This window comes from Ipomoea triloba, chromosome 10, assembly GCF_003576645.1.
Source record: "Ipomoea triloba cultivar NCNSP0323 chromosome 10, ASM357664v1".
Taxonomy (NCBI): domain Eukaryota; kingdom Viridiplantae; phylum Streptophyta; class Magnoliopsida; order Solanales; family Convolvulaceae; genus Ipomoea; species Ipomoea triloba.
This window is the reverse complement of record NC_044925.1, coordinates 24,577,322-24,596,093: the sequence shown is the minus strand read 5'-3', so window position 1 is coordinate 24,596,093 and position 18,772 is coordinate 24,577,322. Positions and strand designations below refer to the sequence as shown.

Sequence of the window (18,772 nt, the reverse complement as noted above, 5' to 3'; positions counted from 1 at the left end):
TTTTTTTTTTGTTTTGTTTTTGTTTTTTGTTTTTTTTTTGTTTTGTTTTGTTTTTTGTTTTTTATTTTGTTTTTTGTTTTTTGTTTTTTGTTTTTTTTTTTTGTGAAGACTGTAGATTATTTAGAAATATCTATTTTATCATTATTGTCTTTTATTAACTTTAATTGTTCTACTCTTATAGTCTAGTATGCGTGATTTCTTCATTCCAGGAACTTCTTTTTGCTGGTTGTTATAATACACCAAGGACAGTACATGAGATAATTGCACATTTAGCCAGCCGCCTAGCACGTTGGGATGACAGGTAATAATCATTCTTTCATATCATTATAGTTACGAGTATGCACCTCTGAGTTGGTCTAAGTAGTATAAAAATTACGTTGGGATGACAGGTAATAATCATTCTTTCATATCATTATAGTTACGAGTATGCACCTCTGAGTTGGTCTAAGTAGTATAAAAATTCATACTTATAGATTTGCTCATTGGTTACTATCATGGTGATTGATATCAACTTGATGTTCTTCAATGTCAAGATTATTTCGTAAATCAATATTTGGTGTTGCTGATGAAGTGGAATTGAAGTTTGTGGACAGGTATCTTACACTTGATTGTTATTATAGGATAGGTTATTGCCCTTTCTGTCACACTGTTTTATCAAGGCTCTTTCTTTGTGCATAGGAGGAACCAAGAAGATCCAAATCTATTTGGTATAATCCTCAACCAGGAAATCAGGAGATTATCAAGACAGGTCTGCCTTCCAACCCATTCTTAGAGGCATTAGTTTCTTCAAAATTTCAGAACAACATTAAAGAGCCAATCATGGCAAGTTTCGTTGAGCATGTGTAATGCCAATGATTGAAGAATTATGTACATAGAATAGTTTCCTTGTGCATTATTTGTTTCAGTCCCTTATGATCTGCTTGTGTGGAAGTTTTAGGTCGCATTTGGATTGAACTGTGTTTACTGTAAAATTGCATCCAAAGTAAATTTATCTCCTACTGACTACATGAATTTCAGGTTATTAGAGTTAAGTGGTCGCTGCATGCAAGGGAGGAGATTGTTTTTGAGCTTCTCCAACATTTGAGGGGGAGTGCAACAAGAAGTCTGCTGGAAGGAATAAAAAAGAGTACAAGGGAGATGATCGAGGAGCAAGAAGCAGTCCGCGGGCGCTTATTTACTATTCAGGATGTCATGCAGAGCAATGTTCGTGCATGGTTGCAGGTTCGTTTACAAATGCAAGTGCATACGAGTATATTTCTATATTGTTTGGGATGATAACACATTAACACTACAGTTCAACACAATATATGTCCATATTTCCATGTTTGGTTGGCATTATCATGCATATCCAAATTACAAGGCACATTCCCTTAATCTTCTATTATAGATTTATAGTCACTAAATTGTGGTAGGCATCCACTTTTTGAATTTGTTCCACTCTGTCATATTGATGATTTTTTTTGTGATATGCTAAGGGGGGAGAAAGGATTGTTTTGTGTGAGCACTAGGCAGACCGCAGATGTGCTTTTTAGTAAATGAATAATACATGTTTGTGCAATTGTGCTTGTGTAGGAGGGGACTTCTTGTTTTCATACGCCTAATGATGTTCTCTGTTATGATATATCCAATAGAACTATAAATATCAATGATTTACTTCTAATGCGTGGTGCGTCTAACTTGTGCTATTTGCCAGGATAGAAGCCTTACAGTTACCCATAATTTGGCAGTGTTCGGTGGATGTGGCCTTGTTCTAACAATCATAACAGGGCTTTTTGGAATCAATGTGGATGGAATCCCGGGCGCTGAGAATACGCCATATGCATTCGGTCTATTTACAGGAATCCTTGTTTTTCTCGGCATTTTGCTGATTATTGTCGGGTCGATATATCTGGGGTTGAGAAAGCCCTTCAGGGAAGAGCAGGTTGAAGTCAGGAAGTTGGAATTGCAAGAGCTAGTGAAGATGTTTCAACACGAAGCTGAAACTCATGCTCAGGTTCGTCAACCTCTTTCTCGACATAACTTGCCCCCAACAGCTGGTGATAGGTTTGCAGAAAGAGCAGATTTTGTTCTCATCACTTAGCTTATGGGGTAAGTGAGTCAAGCTATTCATGAGCATTTGATTCGATGAATATTTGAACTCGATTCGGTTTCTCGAATTGAGTTCGAGAATCTAACCAAATTTGAGCATCTTAGTACTCAGTTTAAGTTGCCAACGTGCTCAATCAAGTGTTTTTATACATACATCATTAATGTAGCTAATACTCCGTATTATATATATAAAATGGTCAGAATCAAGATGCAATTTTGATTTTTGTAATAATATTTAATTGTAAAATGCTTATTAAATATTAATATAATTTGTGTAAACAAAATTATTTCGGAGTATTAAACACATTTAATGACAAAAATTTAGACCTCAAATTAAGCCTCGAGCATTGGCTAATCAGCTCAGCTCGATTCAATTACACTCTAAGTAACTAACCAAACTTGTACTTCTCCCTTTTGTTTGTGTAGTTATTTGAATGACTGATTTTGGAATTGGGATAATATATGAGAGAATGTCCCCTCCTACAGCTAAAGGTAGGGAAAGATGAACAAAGCATATAAACAATGCAATGAAACAAACAATTTTACCCAAAATGCAGCATACATATACCAAAGGGAGTTTGGTCATCTACATAATACAGTAAACTTAATGTCATAAAAATCCCCAATGATGGGTGCAAAAATCCATAGGTTATAGGTAAATTGGACAAAGGATTAATATATATTCACAATACATGTTGCTATCCTCACATGAAATAGATGAGCACCACGTATCAGCATTTACTATATATGTGATCCTTCGTTCATTCTCTATTATGGTTGTTTCAACAACATATCATTTCAGAAGAGATCTGGTAAGATGTTCACGAGCAGTAGCAAATGCCTGACTAATGGTCTGTAGAAAAGAATGAATCAAAGAGATATGGTTAAGTTCACAAGATATTGTTTGGTGATATAATAGGAGGCTTAAAAAGCATCTTGAAGGAGTGAGGATAAACAGAGAGCCAAAAATTACCTGCTCGGTCAAAGGTGCTGCAGCATCCAAGCTATTACTGGCAACTTTACCAGCAATAACATTTGCATCTGTCTCAAGAACAATTCTGCATAACATTTACACAAACACGTAGAACTTTGTTAAGTTTTTAACCAACTCAGTCTTTATAAGCTTTTAATATGCCTAAAAATCCAGATATAGTTTATCTACACACATCCGTGTTTTGGGGTAAGATGGGGTAAAATAATCTTACCCGCCATCAACTATTTCATCCAGACACAGAAGAATAAGATCCAAATTATCAAGTGCCTCGCTCTTTTCTACCATTCCCCTGAGAGAGCATTTGCAATAATGAGTTCATAATTGCTTTTAAAAACCCAGTATAAGATGGTTAAGCTTGCTCTTGCGACTTACCTAAGTAGAATACCAACTGCATCAAAGAACCCTTGGAGCACTGTGGCTAGAATAAGCTCGTTTTCTTCTTCACTTCCCGTAACAAAGAAATGAAGATCTTGGACAAACTTGTAAACAACAATGTTATTCTCAAACATCGTTATTTCCGCTGCAGACAAAGTTAAGGAGTTAGATTCAACCGAGCAAAGCAGAATCCCCGTTTCCATCTCACCCTTGGGGAAGAGCCATATAATATAGGAGATGAGGTATAGAGTATAATAAAGCAGTTAAATCCCCTCAAAATCTAGCCATTGTTCATGATTGTGGGCTCATATGCATAAAAAAGTTTGAGTTTTAGGTAAAAACCCCTTCAAGACTGTCTAAGTTGTATACCATAAACCTAAGGTCCAATAAAGAATTCTTCACCATATTAAGTGCAACAAGTTCTTATTTTCAATGTGATACGCCTGAAAACTACTGAAGAGTTTCATACTAGAAACTCTTTAATTGGTTACAAAACAAAAGTCCCAAAGACCACTTAAAACCGTCTAAAATAGCATCAACAAGCATGAAAGACGAGAAGATTCATAATGGCAAAACCACTAAAGTTCACTGAACAAAGCCAAATCCAAAAAGCCTCAAATGTACAGAGAAAGCACGACCTAACCTTCTGTCCTCGCATTAGTCTTCTGAGTCTTGGCAAATATGGCCTTCTCATAAGCTTCCTTTGCTGCATTCGTAGGCCAGTCGTCTGTATAGTACTTGACAGCAACTCGCTTTCCTTCCGAATCCAGAAGTAAAACATTCTTAACCGAAGGGCAATAGTCCTACACACAGGAATGCGTTCTCCCAAGTCATTAATTCATCCAGCACAACTGTTTTCCAACTTTTCCATTTTCACATATCCTTTATCAGTTATAACTGTTTTTTTCTATTTTACCTTCCGGCATTTTCAACAGCAGGGTTTTGGATCTGATAAAAATATCAATGATACTTTTTCATTTCCAATTTTTGATAATTTTCATGAAGGATATCAAGTAAATCAAAAGGAATTCCAATAATTCCGCGAAATTCTGAAAATGTGTATAGTAATTATCAAAATCAAACTGTACGAATTTCGCAATATATTTATATTTATAAATATATGTAAATGAACCTTAAAATTCATTATATTACCTACAGCATACATACAAACGTATAGAGAGATAGAGAGAGAGAAAGCTGACCATTGTGAGGAAGCGAGTGAGACTCGACGGAAAGATCTCCGCACCTCCGGACAACTGATAGAGAGAGAGAGAGTTTGGGGGAAGAGAGAGAGAGTACCTGTAAAAGTATGGTGTAATTATTATTATTATAATTATAATTATAATTATAATTTAAATCAACATTATATAGATGGGCCAGATCTAGGCCCAATTATATATTGGGCCGAAGCTGCACCGTCACCGGTCCACCACAATCGCCGTCATTTTTCCGGCGCCTTTTTTTTCTTTCCTGAAACGTAACCAACTTTTCCACAGCCTTCGTGGCCGATGTCGATGATTCGAATTCTTCATTCTCGTCTATCCTCTCTCTCAAACACTCAAGTAACTCTCTCTCTCTGTATATGTATGCGTATGTGTGTGTATATATTTGGCTGTGTTGGACTAGAGTTCTGTTGAATTTTCGCAGGTTCCACTGAAAGCATCTTCTCATGGCTTCAGCAAACCTCATGGACGGTAATTTTCTTCTTCTTCTTCTTCTTCTTCTTTTTTTTTTTTTTTTTTCTTTCGGAATTATCATTTCTTCTTTGACAGGACAATTTTAGTTAAAGGTTAAAGTTTATGTTAGTCTGTAGTTAGGATATGTGTATGTATGCAGTGGTAATTGTCTCCTGAGTATTGTATAAGGTGTTCGAGATAGGATGTGTGTAATTTATAATTTTACATGTAATTTTAAAATTTGTAATACAATTATGTTTTCTTGTACATAATTTCTATCACAATCAGATTACAGGAATGCTGGAATCTACTTCTCTTCTGCATTTAAAAATAATTGTATCATTTCTATGTTTTGCATTCACCTACAGCTCAAGTATTTCTCTAGCTGGCATACTCAGTTCATGTTGGAGTGACATCAAATAGAAACATCTATAATGGATTAGGGCTTTTTGTACCACTGAAGGTGCGTCATTGCATTAAACTAGCATGTTTAGACATTCTTTTAAGTGTTTTTTTTTTTTTTTTTTTTTTTTTTTTTTTTTTTTTTTTTTTTTTTTTTTTTTTTTTTTTTTTTTTTTTTTTTTTTTTTTTTTTTTTTTTTTTTTCTTTCTGGAATTATCATTTCTTCTTTGACAGGACAATTTTAGTTAAAGGTTAAAGTTTATGTTTAGTCTGTAGTTAGGGATATGTGTATGTATGCAGTGTAATTGTCTCCTGAGTATTGTATAAGGTGTTCGAGATAGGATGTGTGTAATTTATAATTTTACATGTAATTTTAAATTTGTAATACAATTATGTGTTTCTTGTACATAATTTCTATCACAATCAGATTACAGGAATGCTGGAATCTACTTCTCTTCTGCATTTAAAAATAATTGTATCATTTCTATGTTTTGCATTCACCTACAGCTCAAGTATTTCTCTAGCTGGCATACTCCAGGTTCATGTTGGAGTGACATCAAATAGAAACATCTATAATGGAATTAGGGCTTTTTGTACCACTGAAGGTGCGTCATTGCATTAACTAGCATGTTTAGACATTCTTGTTAAGTGTGATTTCCTCTTCTTCTTTTTTGGAGTAGAAACTTTTTGAGTGTCATTTTTTGATTCATTGGGGACTCAAATTAAATGCGTGGTCAAGTGCAACAAAAGTTTAATCCCATGAAAGGTTGCTTCTGCCATGTTTCCCTTCCAGAAAGCAAAGCCATTTTTATTCTTTCTTTTTCCTCTCTATTTTGTGTGGGAGGGGGTGTTCATTGTGCTTTCAGGCAGTGGGAGAAAGGGGTTTTCATTGGGGAGGTGTTGTAGGGAGAAATTCTTTTTTGGTTAGGTGTAACAAAAAATAATAAATGCCACTCCTCTCTTTATCCTCCTGCTTCAGAGTAATTTTTACTCTTCAGGGTCTTAGTTGTTTGGTGCTCGAAAGATTTCTTAACTTAGAAGTTAAAAATTAGCAGCCAAACCTGCATAATAATCTTCTGATTTTCTTATTCTTAAGGGCATACCATTATTTTTTGGTTAGTTATATCCCTACATTTTTCTGGGTTTGCATGATCCTTCTCACTTTGGAATCATGTTTTTGTTTTCTCTTTGATTCTTTCCTTTAATTTGTGTTTGTTTTTTTTTCTAATTTTTCCTTTTTTTAAGTGGTTGGCTGTAGAATAGGGTACTAAAAGGGTGGTTTTTCAATTGTTTGGTTGATATGTCAGATTTGTCAATCAAGAAATGTGTGCCATGCAACACAAAGGACTTGAGGCCTATGACTGAAGAAGCTGCAAATACATTGATGTCACAGGTTTTTCTGCCCATTACTGTCTTATGCCTACTCTCTGTTTTCTGCTACTAAATTGTAGAGCTTAAAACTACAAACTTGACAAACATCTCAAGTTCCATGACAAGGCCCCCAAACTGGAAAACTCATAACACTTGATACCTTATGGTGACTCATTCGTGAAACCCTAATCTGCCTTTTACCTTTTTCTATCGTCATAGTCAATTGAGTTTTGTTAACCACCCTTCAGTTTGCATGCCAGAAGCTGTTCCACCTTTCTTCTTACCCACTCTCCTATTCTCTTCCTTCCGAGGCATATACTCTCTACACAATCTTCCTTGTTACATAATTTTACTCATTTCCATGTTTAGGTACCTGAATGGAGTTTGGTCAATGATGGTGGAATACTGAAGTTGCACAGGTCTTGGAAAGTCAAAACTTTCATTAAAGGACTCAACTTCTTTGAACTGGTTGGATGTCTTGCAGAGACAGAAGGTGTCTCATAATCTACCTACGATTTAATTGTGTAGAGTCTTCAGATATCTTCACTTGGGGATTTATGTCTTTATCCATTCATATATGTGTGTTCTTCCATTTGATGCTTTGTAATCTGCTTCTGTGAATACTTTCAATTGTTGTCAAACATATCTGCTGCCTATACATGTGATGGCTTTGAAGTATAATTTTGACGAGGTCTAATGGGAAGCTAGTTCTCTTGTAGCAAACCCTTGTTCAATTTCACCTTAGTTCATGAGGATTTAATCTATTTAAAGGCTTCTAGATATGCATATCTTCGAAGACTTTAAATCTTGATCTGGAACCATAACTTCTAATGAAGGATTACTTCCATAATGTTATCAGCAGTTTTGCTTCTGGCACTTGTTGTACTTATAAATTGCCTCTGTTTTTATCATTAATCAGTGATTTTTGAATGTTACCATAAATGCTATCTGCATTGTGTAGTTTATACCAATTGAGTTACAAACTGAAAGACAAATTTGTTTTCCTCTTTACCACTTACCTTCTTTCTCTTTCAGTGAAAACTTCCACAAATAGATTGCTTTTGCTAGAAGATGACTTTAACTTAACCTCCATAGTAAATGTGATTTCTTGTTCTGGGATGCAGGTCATCATCCAGATCTCCATCTTGTCGGATGGAACAATGTGAAAATTGATATATGGACACATGCCGTGGGTAAGGATTTACTCAGATCAGCAGTTTTGATTATTTAAACTTCTCATTGACTAGCATCTTCGGATATATTTACGTCTGTACTGAATACTCCTATTCTGTCCCAAAAATAAACAGCATGTTGTCATTTTCCCAAACTGGTTTTCTGGAGTGCATGCATAGTATATTTATGGTATGATCTGAATTCTTGCAGGTGGACTTACAGAAAATGATTTCATACTTGCTGTCAAGATTGATAGGCTCAATGTTAAAGAGCTTCTGAGGAGGGAAGTTGCTAAACCTACAGTACCCAGCTCTTAGTCTTCCAATTGAGGTTTGAAACCAATGAATAAGTTTCTTCCATTATAAAGCAACATATGTGGATGTGAATCTTAAGTCTGTCAGTTAAACCTTAAATCTTGTTTCTTTTCTGGTTTTAAGGTAAAGTTTGTAGGTGGTTTTAACATAAAGCTTGTTCTGTAATCACACTGCAATTTTGATAACATGATGCATTTATTCCATGTTTCACTCTGAAAGTCTGAGTTTTCTGGTTTCTCATGCATATTGCTTCTGTAGTTAGTAGGCTCAAGCCATTGTTAGAACTTAGAAGTTCAATACATATAGATTTGAGGTTGAAGTGGCATAATAGTACAAGTTCATGTAAAGAACATCTAACACCCCTCCTCTCACTAAAACCTTCAAAAGAAAGAACAAATAAAATGGATGCCTATTCAATCCAATAATATCATTGTAATCTCCAGTCTCCACCACCATTTCCCAATCTGATGCCTTTCTGTCAACTGCAACTGCAAAATTTCCAAGCTCCAATGCCAAGTAATTTGCATTTTTCAGATTTTGAAGGGAAAAGGCTTGGCATTGTAGATTGGATATAAACATTTGCTGAGAGCGTTTGTCATTCAAGAACCCAAAAGATCTAGTGATATAACCTGCAAAACAGCCAATAAGAACTTTAGTTTAGTATGCCTCAAAACATTGATTCAGCTTTAACAGCTAGTGAAGATGTTATCAGATATGTAATAAACACTGTTCTTATATCTTAGTCATTCCCCGATTTTGTAGTATTTAAATAGATGGTTTTATGCCCATCATCATCGTCGTTTATCACATATGCACAGTTAATCTTAGCCATCTTGACTTTATGGGGTTGACATATATAACACATGCAGTTGTCAAGGTATAACTTAGTATGGAGTACATGTATATAGAATGTCTTCCCACTGGGAATGTACCACTTACCATATAGGGAGACAAGATAGTTGACCAGATTAGAAGAAAAAGAAGAAGCTATTGCTATAGAACAACTGAACAAACATGTCTGGTTCTTTATATGGTAAGGTATATTATTGTTTATGCAACTTCTACTGGTGAAGGTAGATAACCTGCAGCTATCAGAAGATAATGCAAACAAAATTGACAGGCCATTGAGGGATAGAAAGTCTCTGGACTAGTTAATCTACAAGTCTATGGACATCAACATCAAGAACCAGACATTCTTAATCCTCTGCTCTGCTCTTGTTTACTGTTCAATTCTTAGTTTTGATCAACTGTTGTATAAATAAGGAAACATAGTAATAAGAACCTCAAAATATCACTTCTAGGAAACAAGATTACCTCCTCTGAGGTCTCATCTGGATACAGGCTTCTGCAGAAGGGCTGTCAAATAAACCTCCTGATTCTTCACCCCAGCAGTATCAGTCTTGTCTGCCACAGCCCACTTCACCTTCTTGTACCCCAGCTTCCAAATCAATGGCTGAAACACCTTTTCCAGATCCACTTTTTTGCTGAAGAAATGGTCCAGCCAAAAGTACCCACCACCTCTCAGCACTCTATCCACATCAAAGAACAAGAACTCCATCATAGTTGCAGGAATCCACCTATTCACAGCATGCCCACACCTCACAAGATCCATCACTCCATCAAACACTGGCAGCCTCTGCTGCAATGGCACATGTAGTGGCACCAACCCCCTCAGTGCCACGGCCTCGTTGTAGGGCGCCCCGAGGTTCATGGTGGTGGTCACTACTGTCATATTTTGCAGTTTCATTTGTGCCGCGAAGGTGCCTGTCCCACCACCTATGTCCAGCCCTAACCTAATCACACTCTTGGCCGATTTCGCAATTTGCAGTAGCTGTGGAATTGGCAGATCTAGATCCGATTTGGATGAGAAGAATCTGGATTGCTCAATTTTCATATCAAACCCCATTCCAGGGTTGGACTTGGCCAGGCAACTGAAGCTCTTGCAGTTGTAATTCTTCCAAATCACCGCGTTTTCCGGCAGACTGGAAAACGGATTCTTTGGGAGCGAGGTCGGCGCGGCGGTGGCGGTCCGGGAGAAGCACCGCCGCCGCGGAAGCGGGTGGCAGCCGCGGAGAATCAGGGAATCGGCAATCGCCGAATCCGCAGGGCAGAGAGCAAAGGGAGTGTAATTCATGTACTGATGGAGCAAATCCGGGTAATCCTTACAAGCAGAAGCAATGGGAGACATATGAGCGTAGAGAAGAAGATCGGAAGGGATAGAAACGGAAGGTTTCCTGGAAGACGGAGGAGCCGGCGATTGGAGGCTGGTGAGGTGGTTGATGGTGGCGCGTATGGTTTGGAGCTGGCGGATGAGGTGGTCGGGGACGGCGGCGACATTGGCGGCGGGGGATATGGACTGGATGTTGGAGGAGAGGTGGTAGAGAGAGAGGATGTTTGTGGCCACCATAGCCATCAAGAGAAGCATGTTCAGACCCATGGTGAAACCCATCACGCCGACAAGAATTTTCTGGATTTGATTTGCGGCCACTTCCCCTTTACTATCAGTTTCCAGCACAAATTAAAGCTTCTTCTGCCTTTGGAATCTTTTATTAATATCTTCAGTCATCTATCGTCGCTCAGTCACTCGCTGTTAAGTGTTAACTAACAAGTGATGCATTAATTATTGGTGAAAACACCATTACTGCTCCACTAGTGCTAAACCTACTTTAAGTCAATAGTACAATCCGTAATTCCGTAAATGCACTATGCACTCAGCCAGTCAGCCCGAAGTAGTGAAGGAGTGAAGTATGATTTTTGTCTCAGAATGTTATTTAATTTTTATCAATTTTAATCGCACAAAAAACCTTTTTATTATTATATGTAGACAAAGTTATAACAATATATGGTACACTTTACAAGGTATATTTCGTATAGTCCCTTTATGTTACAATGTATGTTTTATACGGTTGTCTTTTATGTTACACTAAAGCAAGTTTCATGATGCTTCTTACATCTACGGCAAGCTCTACATTGGTTCTTACATCAACGGGAAGCTCCACGTTAGGGCATCCTCAATAGTGGTAGTTTTTGAGAAGTTTTTGCAGGTGTGATTAGAAAAAATAAAATGAGAGGGAAGAAAAAAAGAAAAACAAAAACAAAAACAAAACAAAACAAAATCTGAAATTAAAAAAAAAACAAAACAAAACAAAACAAAACAAAACAAAAAACGGCTGGATGCACAAGTTCAACGCGTAGAACCAGCGCAGATCAGAAATAAAGTGGGACTCACATTTACTGCAAAAATTCATTTCACTGCAAAGACCTCACTTTTTCTCTCACCTCACTCTCTCTTATCCACCACACCCACCTTTCTTAAAAAACTGGTCCAAAATTCACTATTGTGGATAGCCTTACTCCTTACATTCACGTCAAACTACACGTTACCTTTTATATTACATGGTACATTTTGTTATATGGTGGACTATGGTTCAATACAAAGTCGTTTCTTTTAATTAAAATAAACAGTTAACGTTGACATTGCCGTGAACCAATGGCACATAATGTTATAGATATACATATTGTCAAATGAATCTGTAAACTATAGCATAATTAAAATGATATTTTAGTGTTGCTATAATAAACTTATTGTGTGTATAAAATGAAACAAAATAGCATAGCTCATACATATATGTATATTGTCAAATAAAGTTGTAGTCAAATTAAAATGATACTTTAGTATAATAGTATTGCTATAACAAACATATTATATGTATAAAATGAAATTGAATAGCGTAACTCAAACAGATATGTATATTGTCAAATGAACCTGCAGTGGAATGCAAAATGATTCATTAGTGTTGCTATAATGAATATATTGCGTGTATAAAATGAATCTAAACATCAAAGGATTCAAAGCTCATACAAATATGTATATTGTCAAATGAATATAAAATGTACTCCAATTAAAATGATACATCAATGTATGTTATTTGAGCATCAATTTCTATTAAATGCTCTTTAAAAACTATGTAAGAAACAGAACATTAAAAATAATACATATTTACACTAATATATAAGTATGAAACTAAACATATAAATATCACTGTTTAAAAAAAAACATATAAATATCACATTCATTTTTTTTTTGAAAGCAATATCACATTCATTATTTAGAAAAAGAAATTCATTTTTTGACCAATAAATTGACATTTAACTTTGAAGCTAAAGATAAATAGACACATGTTTATAAATCTAAAAACTAGCAATTCTTTTTTTTTTTTTCATTGACTCTGTTACAATGTAGTATCTGTTTATAGAACTCACTCCCATCATCCATGTGAGAGTGTTTTCCGGGACACCGGGTGCCACTAGATCACAAGGTTTTTGGCAAAACTAGCAATTCTTATTTACAAATGAAGAGAATATATATAAAGATTTAGTTGAGAGAATTTGAGAAAACTCTATAAAATGTCTAATATGTCTTTCAAAAATGGGTCACACTTGTGTGAGATTGTCTCACGAATCCTTATTCGTGAGACGGGTCGGGTCGGGTCAAGACACCATGCAAATGTCATACTTATATGCTCAAATATAACACTAATCAAGAATACAATCTTTGTTACTTATTAGAGAAAAAGTAATACATTTTTCATAATAAGTAATGTTGACAAGTGCCCCTTACTTATAAGGGCAAATATAATACTTTTGTGAAAAAATATAATACTTTTAAATTGAAATGTAAAAGTATTGCATTTTCCCTTAAAAGTATTACATTTACACTTATAAGTAACAAAAATTTTATTCTTGATTAGTATTACATTTGAGCATATAAGTATGACATTTGTGCATATAAGTGTTACATTTGCATCTTGACCCGACACGACCCGACGCATGGTGAGAGGGTCTCACGTAAGTTTTTGCCTTCAAAAATTTTAGAGTTTGAAAGGCAAAGTTAATTTTTAGCTATACCACAATAAAAAAAAATATTTGTATCAAATTCAATAATTAATTAATTATTTAATACAAATGATATAAATAAAAAAATGACTACTGTGTCTCTCAATAATTTGAAATTTTAAAATGCATTATTAATATTAACAAGTCATTTTATACATAATTAAAGAAAAAATTTGTGTATAGTAAATAATTCAATGACCAAATTTATAAATGTACTTTGAGATTCAAACTTTATATAAAAACAATAAATAAATAACTTGAGATAATTAATAAACCAACTGTTTTTTTTTTTTGAAAACCAACTGTTTGACGAGGGTACAAGAATGAAGAATCACACACATTCACACCTGGGTTTGACGGTGCACGCACCATGAAGTGCGTGATTGGTGGCATTAGACGGTGCGCGTGCATCTATGCAGCAATTGCTCACGTTCACGTAGCCGCATCAGGTATTGTCCTCTAACCGATGACCAAATCAAAAAAGGAGGGAACCGCCGCCGTCAAGGACACGTTTGGTTGTAGGCAATCAATCAGACTTCTTCTTCGTGTCATACACGAACACAATGAAATAATGAAAAAAATTAGAGGAACAAAGCCTATATATGTGTCTCACTGTCTGCAAACGCATTTTTTCCTTGTAAAATGCCATATTTATATCAGTTCCTGAAAACACATCAAATTTCGGCCAAAGTATTACGTTTCACCCTTCAAAATCGAGTTTCGTAGAGGAAAACAATCAAAAATTCCCTTTTCTCTCCCCTTCTCGACAAACATGTCCTAAAGTCTTTCCCCTTTCATCGCTCGCCGCTGCTTTTTGTCTCCCCCGGCCGTCCGTTCGCCTCACCGCCACACTCTTCATACCAAATCCCCCTTTTTTTTTTTATTTTTTAATATACATTTGGTTCCAGCTTATCTAAACTAATCTAAATTCCGTACGTTTATCTTTTTGAACCGGAGAATGTGTCTGCATTGGTAAGATCGCCGGTTTTTTTTTCTTCTTTGTCCTCGTTTTCCGGCGAACCAAAATGGAGAACGAGCCTCTCCTCCAATACTCCTCCCTGAGGAGAGTGCACGCGCCGCCGCCGCAGCCGCTCTCGCTCTGCCCATTACCGGAGCACGCGGAAGTGACCATCCCGGCCACCCCTCCTCCTAACGGACCCCCAATGACCCCTTCAGAATTCAAGGAAAAACTAATCTTCGGGTCTCCTCGTTTCGCCTCAACCACCACCCCACGGGCCCCACCCAATCTCGACGCTTTAAACCTCAACAACGCCTCCTCTCCTCGTTCTTCTTCTTCTTCTTCTTCTTCTTCATCTTCCGACCAAAGATCCAACCACGACCACTCTCCTTGGCCGGCCAATCCCAAAGACAAATCCCGGGCAAAAGCCCATCTTCATCGCTGCAGAACCGCGCCGGCCATGGCAACAATCAACGATGTTCATCACAAGGCTCCACCTCCCCCGCAACCCCAATTTGGTCACCAGTCCATTGTGAGGCATTCTGTGGTGCTTTTGATCATTTACTTGGCTCTTGGTGTGGCTATTTATTCTTTCTTTAGGGAAAATTTCACTGCCTCTGAGACCCACCCTGTGGTGGATGCTATATACTTTTGTATTGTCACAATGTGCACTATTGGCTATGGGGACATAACCCCTGATAGCCCTGCTACAAAGCTATTCTCCATTCTTTTTGTGCTTGTAGGGTTTGGGTTCATTGATATTTTGTTATCTGGGATGGTGGGTTATGTGCTTGACCTTCAAGAAAATTATCTTTTAAAGACTCTTAAGTGTAAAGGGGCCCATGATCCTGGCTCCTATATAATAGATGTGAAGAAGGGGAGAATGAGGATTAGGACTAAGGTGGGTTTGGCTCTGGGGGTTGTGGTTTTGTGTATTGGGGTAGGTGTTGGTGTTATGCATTTTGTTGAGAGGTTGGGGTGGTTGGATTCACTTTACTTGTCAGTTATGTCTGTTACTACTGTTGGGTACGGGGACCGGGCGTTCAAATCGATGCCTGGTCGGGTTTTCGCGTCGGTTTGGTTGCTGGTGTCGACGCTCGCTGTTGCCCGCGCCTTTCTTTACTTGGCTGAGGCGAGAGTCGATAAACGCCATAGGAGAATGGCGAAATGGGTGCTTGATCAGGATATGACTGTTGCGCAGTTTCTCGCTGCAGACATTGATAACAATGGCTTTGTGAGGTGAGGATTTTTCGTTCCTATGATATTGTTTTACAATTCACATGAAATTTACCATTTACGCCTTGTTTGTTCATGTAGAAGCCTAGATAACACTATGTTTTACTGATTAGTTGCAAAAGAAAAAAAAAATTGCATAATTCCCTTTTGTCTATAACCTTGTACCGATTCATATTCTAAATTGCTGTTAATGTTATTAGGTTGTTCTACTAGTCTAGTGCTCTGTGAATAGATACTGCTTGATCAATGCTAACCATTATATTATATTTTCAAGTTGTAATTCATGTGAGATTGTTTAAATATTACGGTGAGAATAATGGTGGGATCATTTGGAAACATCTTTAGCTAGTTTTTCACTACTTCATTTTGTGATGCTAGTGTTATCTAACCTGGAAATCTTAGCATAAACTTCCAAGTGATTTGTGGTTGGATTATAATCTGGATTTTGGAGCTAAGATGGAATTGGTATAAAGATTATAAGAGTTCTCAGGTGGCCTGAGAACCTATGTGTATGTATTAATCAATTAGGAATCGGTTTTTAGTACAAAGATGAAGTATTTATACATGGAGAAAGAAGTTAGCTGTTATGATTTATGAACATGTCAATGTTGTATTGATTTGGAGCAAGTGATAATGGCCTACTAACCCTACTTTGTCCGGGTGATTAGTGCTAGAATCTAAGATTGGGCCAAGGTTACTAAATTAGGCTGTAATGCACATAAGCCAAATTACACTGAAAGACGGAATCCAATCAATTAGCTATTTATCCTCTTATGAACTAGAATTTTGTATGTGCTATTCTTATTTGTTTTCCAATTATGATCATTAAGACGAGGTGATGATGCATTGGATATCGCTTTTCTTGGTTCTGTAATGCTTGACAGTAAACCCGAATATGTAATCTACAAGTTGAAGGAGATGGAGAAGGTGTCCGAGAAAGACATCCTGCTGATCTGCAGACAGTTTGATAAACTGGACCCAGGCAATAGCGGGAAGATTACTCTTGCCGATCTGATGGAAAGTAGTCAATGATCACAACATCCGTGCCCATACTGCAACAACGACGATGAAACAGACAGAGCTGCTGGTGGCAGGGTCTCGGATTTGGCATTACCATCGCGACAACAAATTAAAGAGCCATTTGATCGTCCAATTCTTCTACGAGAGCTCTCGTGTGTGATCGATCTGTTGTTCGTTTAGTTCTGATGCATGCTGCTCTTCAGATGGCTGGCTGGCTGGCTGAGATTATCCCTGCAGTTCAGAATAGGATGGTACTACAGATCCTGTGCTGTTATTTGTTTTGATTCAGAGTGGATATAGTTTTGCACTCAAAGTTTTGTTAGCTGTTAGTATCATCTGCCTAGTTAGGTTTTTGTAAAGGAATTATGTATTCAATGAGATACAGAATTGGAAAGGTTATACAAATAGCTCTGTTATACAATATAACGAAACTAGTCACGTTTTAAATTTACCTTCTAATATTACTGCTCTATTTTTTACTCCTTATTTGATTGATTAGATTTTATTTTTAATTTATGTTGAGATCAATCAATTCATTGTTGGCGAACAAAAAAAGAGATGGGAATAACATTTTTTTTATATGTGGGGAAGGACAAGCAAAAAAAAAATGGAGTATATTATAAGTAACATGATTAAGTCTCTTTAACACAAGCAACTATAGGATATGTCTAACATTATTAGGAGGGGCGTCGAGAATAACAACTAATTTTTGCAAAATTTTTACTTCTCTGTCCAAGTTTTAAGTTGCAGTTGAAGTTTTTTATTATTTTTTTATTTTTTATTTTTTTATTTTTAGCACTACTGATTCTGTTATAATGTAGTCTGTTCATAGCTACTTTTTAAAGTACTAAAGCACAGATCAATTGCGGTTGAAGTTAAACCTACTCAATAATTAAATCATGTCAAATACACCATTATGTGCTAATAATTATTCAACATGCTTTCCACACTCGCGTCAATTGCGGAGAAAATTACTTAGGAAAATGCAAAGTGATCCATTGTTTTCAAAAAAAAAAAAATGGAATTTAGAAAAAATAAATACAAAATTATTTACCAAGTCCGTGGTGAATGCAGACTTGATATAAACGCTCAGATGTTATTATAGATTTTTTTTCATCACTAAAAAAATTGTTTACCAGTAGAAATTCAAAAAATCAAATATAATATTTATAAAGTTCAAAATTTATGAAACCTGTGTATTAAAATTGTTATGGGTCTTTCCTTATGTGTATTTTTTTCTAATATCAGGACCAACCATTTTGAAAAAAAAAAAAATAAGAGTAGAGAAAACAGCCGGCAAAGATCTGAATCCAAGTAATCTGGACGAAGACGTGGGCTTAGTGGCCGGTTTTCCTAGTTTAAATAATGAATAAGGGTTAAACGTCTTTATACACTACATATAAAAATATAAAATTATACGGAGTAATTTAGGTACCTAAATCCTGAACAATCTAAATTGCATGATTGGGTCAAATAGGTTACTTTACCATATTATTTTTTTGTTTACTATTGATTCTATTACAAAAAGTAATTATACATTCTCCTTCTAAACTCTCATCTTTATTTTCAAATAGATTTGTTTTTTTTTTTTAAATAAATATAAGGACTTTTATTGTCACATCAATAAGTGTACATTAGAATATAAATTCATAACTAGTGTACAAGTATTTGAGAGTCTATTGGTTAGACACATTTCATGATTTACGTCCTTCACTAGTCTCTAGAATAAGAGCGGTGTAAGCAACCCAGGTCAAGCTAGTCAAACGGTTGATTTGGTAATTATAAGGTTACAAGTTCAACTTTAAACAATAGAGACCTATTGGCCTTATTGATTTGAGCCGTTCAATTATGTGCAACTTAGGCGGAGTTTACTCAATGCACACTATTAAATAGTAACTGTGTATTTATCACTCAAAAAAATAAAAACAAGAACGGTGATGTAAATTTGAAGTTCAAACTTAGTTACAAATTCAAAAGGAAAAATAAAATACAAAAGAAAACTAATTATATATTACTCCGTATCATATACAAAAGTAAATATTGATAGAAGAAACAAAATAAGAATGTACCATCACTCGTACTAAAAATCTTTAGGTTCCTTAATCCTTCCAAACAATTAGTACCAAACAGTCAAATACGCTGCACTTTGCACATAAATGCACGGAACGCGGAGTATAAATGAATAATAATAATTATTATTATTATAAAAAATAATTACAGAGTAATGATGACGGTGAAGATACGGCTTAAGTTATTATTTTCCAATTGA

The 18,772-nt window shown here is 35.9% G+C and overlaps 5 protein-coding genes across 7 annotated transcripts in view; 3 read left to right on the top strand and 2 right to left on the bottom strand.

The window, feature by feature from the left end:
* LOC116032316 overlaps nt 1-2,320 on the top strand; it is a 6,054-nt gene extending 3,734 nt beyond the window's left edge. The window contains exons 4-7 of the mRNA XM_031274816.1: nt 534-593; nt 679-748; nt 1,018-1,221; nt 1,694-2,320. Of these exons, the coding sequence (XP_031130676.1) occupies nt 534-593; nt 679-748; nt 1,018-1,221; nt 1,694-2,080 (721 nt within the window). The 3' untranslated portion in view covers nt 2,081-2,320. The remainder of the gene's footprint in view (nt 1-533; nt 594-678; nt 749-1,017; nt 1,222-1,693) is intronic.
* Nucleotides 2,321-2,604: 284 nt separating this feature from the next.
* LOC116032315 (coatomer subunit zeta-1-like) lies at nt 2,605-4,765 on the bottom strand. The gene is made up of 6 exons (XM_031274815.1): nt 4,660-4,765; nt 4,101-4,260; nt 3,455-3,602; nt 3,294-3,371; nt 3,062-3,146; nt 2,605-2,941 (listed from the first exon to the last, which is right to left on the bottom strand). The coding sequence occupies exons 1-6, from the start codon at nt 4,660-4,662 to the stop codon at nt 2,882-2,884; spliced, it is 534 nt and encodes a 177-aa protein (XP_031130675.1). The 5' UTR covers nt 4,663-4,765; the 3' UTR covers nt 2,605-2,881.
* Nucleotides 4,766-4,893: 128 nt separating this feature from the next.
* On the top strand, nt 4,894-11,232 carry LOC116032314 (pterin-4-alpha-carbinolamine dehydratase 2, mitochondrial). 3 transcript variants are annotated; one of them, XM_031274814.1, is made up of 8 exons: nt 4,894-5,019; nt 5,105-5,151; nt 6,043-6,140; nt 6,843-6,928; nt 7,276-7,399; nt 8,031-8,099; nt 8,290-8,409; nt 9,695-11,232. In XM_031274814.1, the coding sequence occupies exons 1-7, from the start codon at nt 4,966-4,968 to the stop codon at nt 8,394-8,396; spliced, it is 585 nt and encodes a 194-aa protein (XP_031130674.1). In that variant the 5' UTR covers nt 4,894-4,965; the 3' UTR covers nt 8,397-8,409; nt 9,695-11,232. The 3 variants fall into 3 exon arrangements, with proteins under 3 accessions (XP_031130674.1, XP_031130673.1, XP_031130671.1); XM_031274813.1 differs by lacking the exon at nt 9,695-11,232 and adding an exon at nt 8,928-9,269; XM_031274811.1 differs by lacking the exon at nt 9,695-11,232 and having other exon boundaries at nt 4,896-5,019; nt 8,290-8,603.
* Nucleotides 8,669-10,868, bottom strand: LOC116032313. Its single transcript, XM_031274810.1, has 2 exons — nt 9,708-10,868; nt 8,669-9,022 (listed from the first exon to the last, which is right to left on the bottom strand). The coding sequence occupies exon 1, from the start codon at nt 10,840-10,842 to the stop codon at nt 9,721-9,723; it is 1,122 nt and encodes a 373-aa protein (XP_031130670.1). The 5' UTR covers nt 10,843-10,868; the 3' UTR covers nt 8,669-9,022; nt 9,708-9,720.
* A 2,654-nt stretch (nt 11,233-13,886) lies between the features above and the next one.
* On the top strand, nt 13,887-16,954 carry LOC116031713 (two-pore potassium channel 3). Its single transcript, XM_031273990.1, has 2 exons — nt 13,887-15,486; nt 16,368-16,954. Exons 1-2 carry the CDS (start codon nt 14,315-14,317, stop codon nt 16,513-16,515), a joined length of 1,320 nt encoding a protein of 439 aa, XP_031129850.1. The 5' UTR covers nt 13,887-14,314; the 3' UTR covers nt 16,516-16,954.
* Nucleotides 16,955-18,772: the final 1,818 nt, after the last annotated feature.

Bases quoted from the DNA above. Each gene is read 5' to 3' on its own strand.
- LOC116032315 (XM_031274815.1), bottom strand. The intron at 3,603-4,100 runs GTTAGGTCGTGC...CTTTGTCTGCAG, and splicing joins GACTAATGCGAGGACAGAAG to CGGAAATAACGATGTTTGAG. The intron at 2,942-3,061 runs GTAATTTTTGGC...TCTTTTCTACAG, and splicing joins CAGCACCTTTGACCGAGCAG to ACCATTAGTCAGGCATTTGC.
- LOC116032314 (XM_031274814.1), top strand. From the start codon at position 4,966: ATGTCGATGATTCGAATTCTTCATTCTCGTCTATCCTCTCTCTCAAAC. The intron at 5,020-5,104 runs GTAACTCTCTCT...GAATTTTCGCAG, and splicing joins CCTCTCTCTCAAACACTCAA to GTTCCACTGAAAGCATCTTC. The intron at 6,929-7,275 runs GTTTTTCTGCCC...TTCCATGTTTAG, and splicing joins CAAATACATTGATGTCACAG to GTACCTGAATGGAGTTTGGT.
- LOC116032313 (XM_031274810.1), bottom strand. From the start codon at position 10,842: ATGGGTTTCACCATGGGTCTGAACATGCTTCTCTTGATGGCTATGGTG.
- LOC116031713 (XM_031273990.1), top strand. From the start codon at position 14,315: ATGGAGAACGAGCCTCTCCTCCAATACTCCTCCCTGAGGAGAGTGCAC. The intron at 15,487-16,367 runs GTGAGGATTTTT...AATGCTTGACAG, and splicing joins GATAACAATGGCTTTGTGAG to TAAACCCGAATATGTAATCT.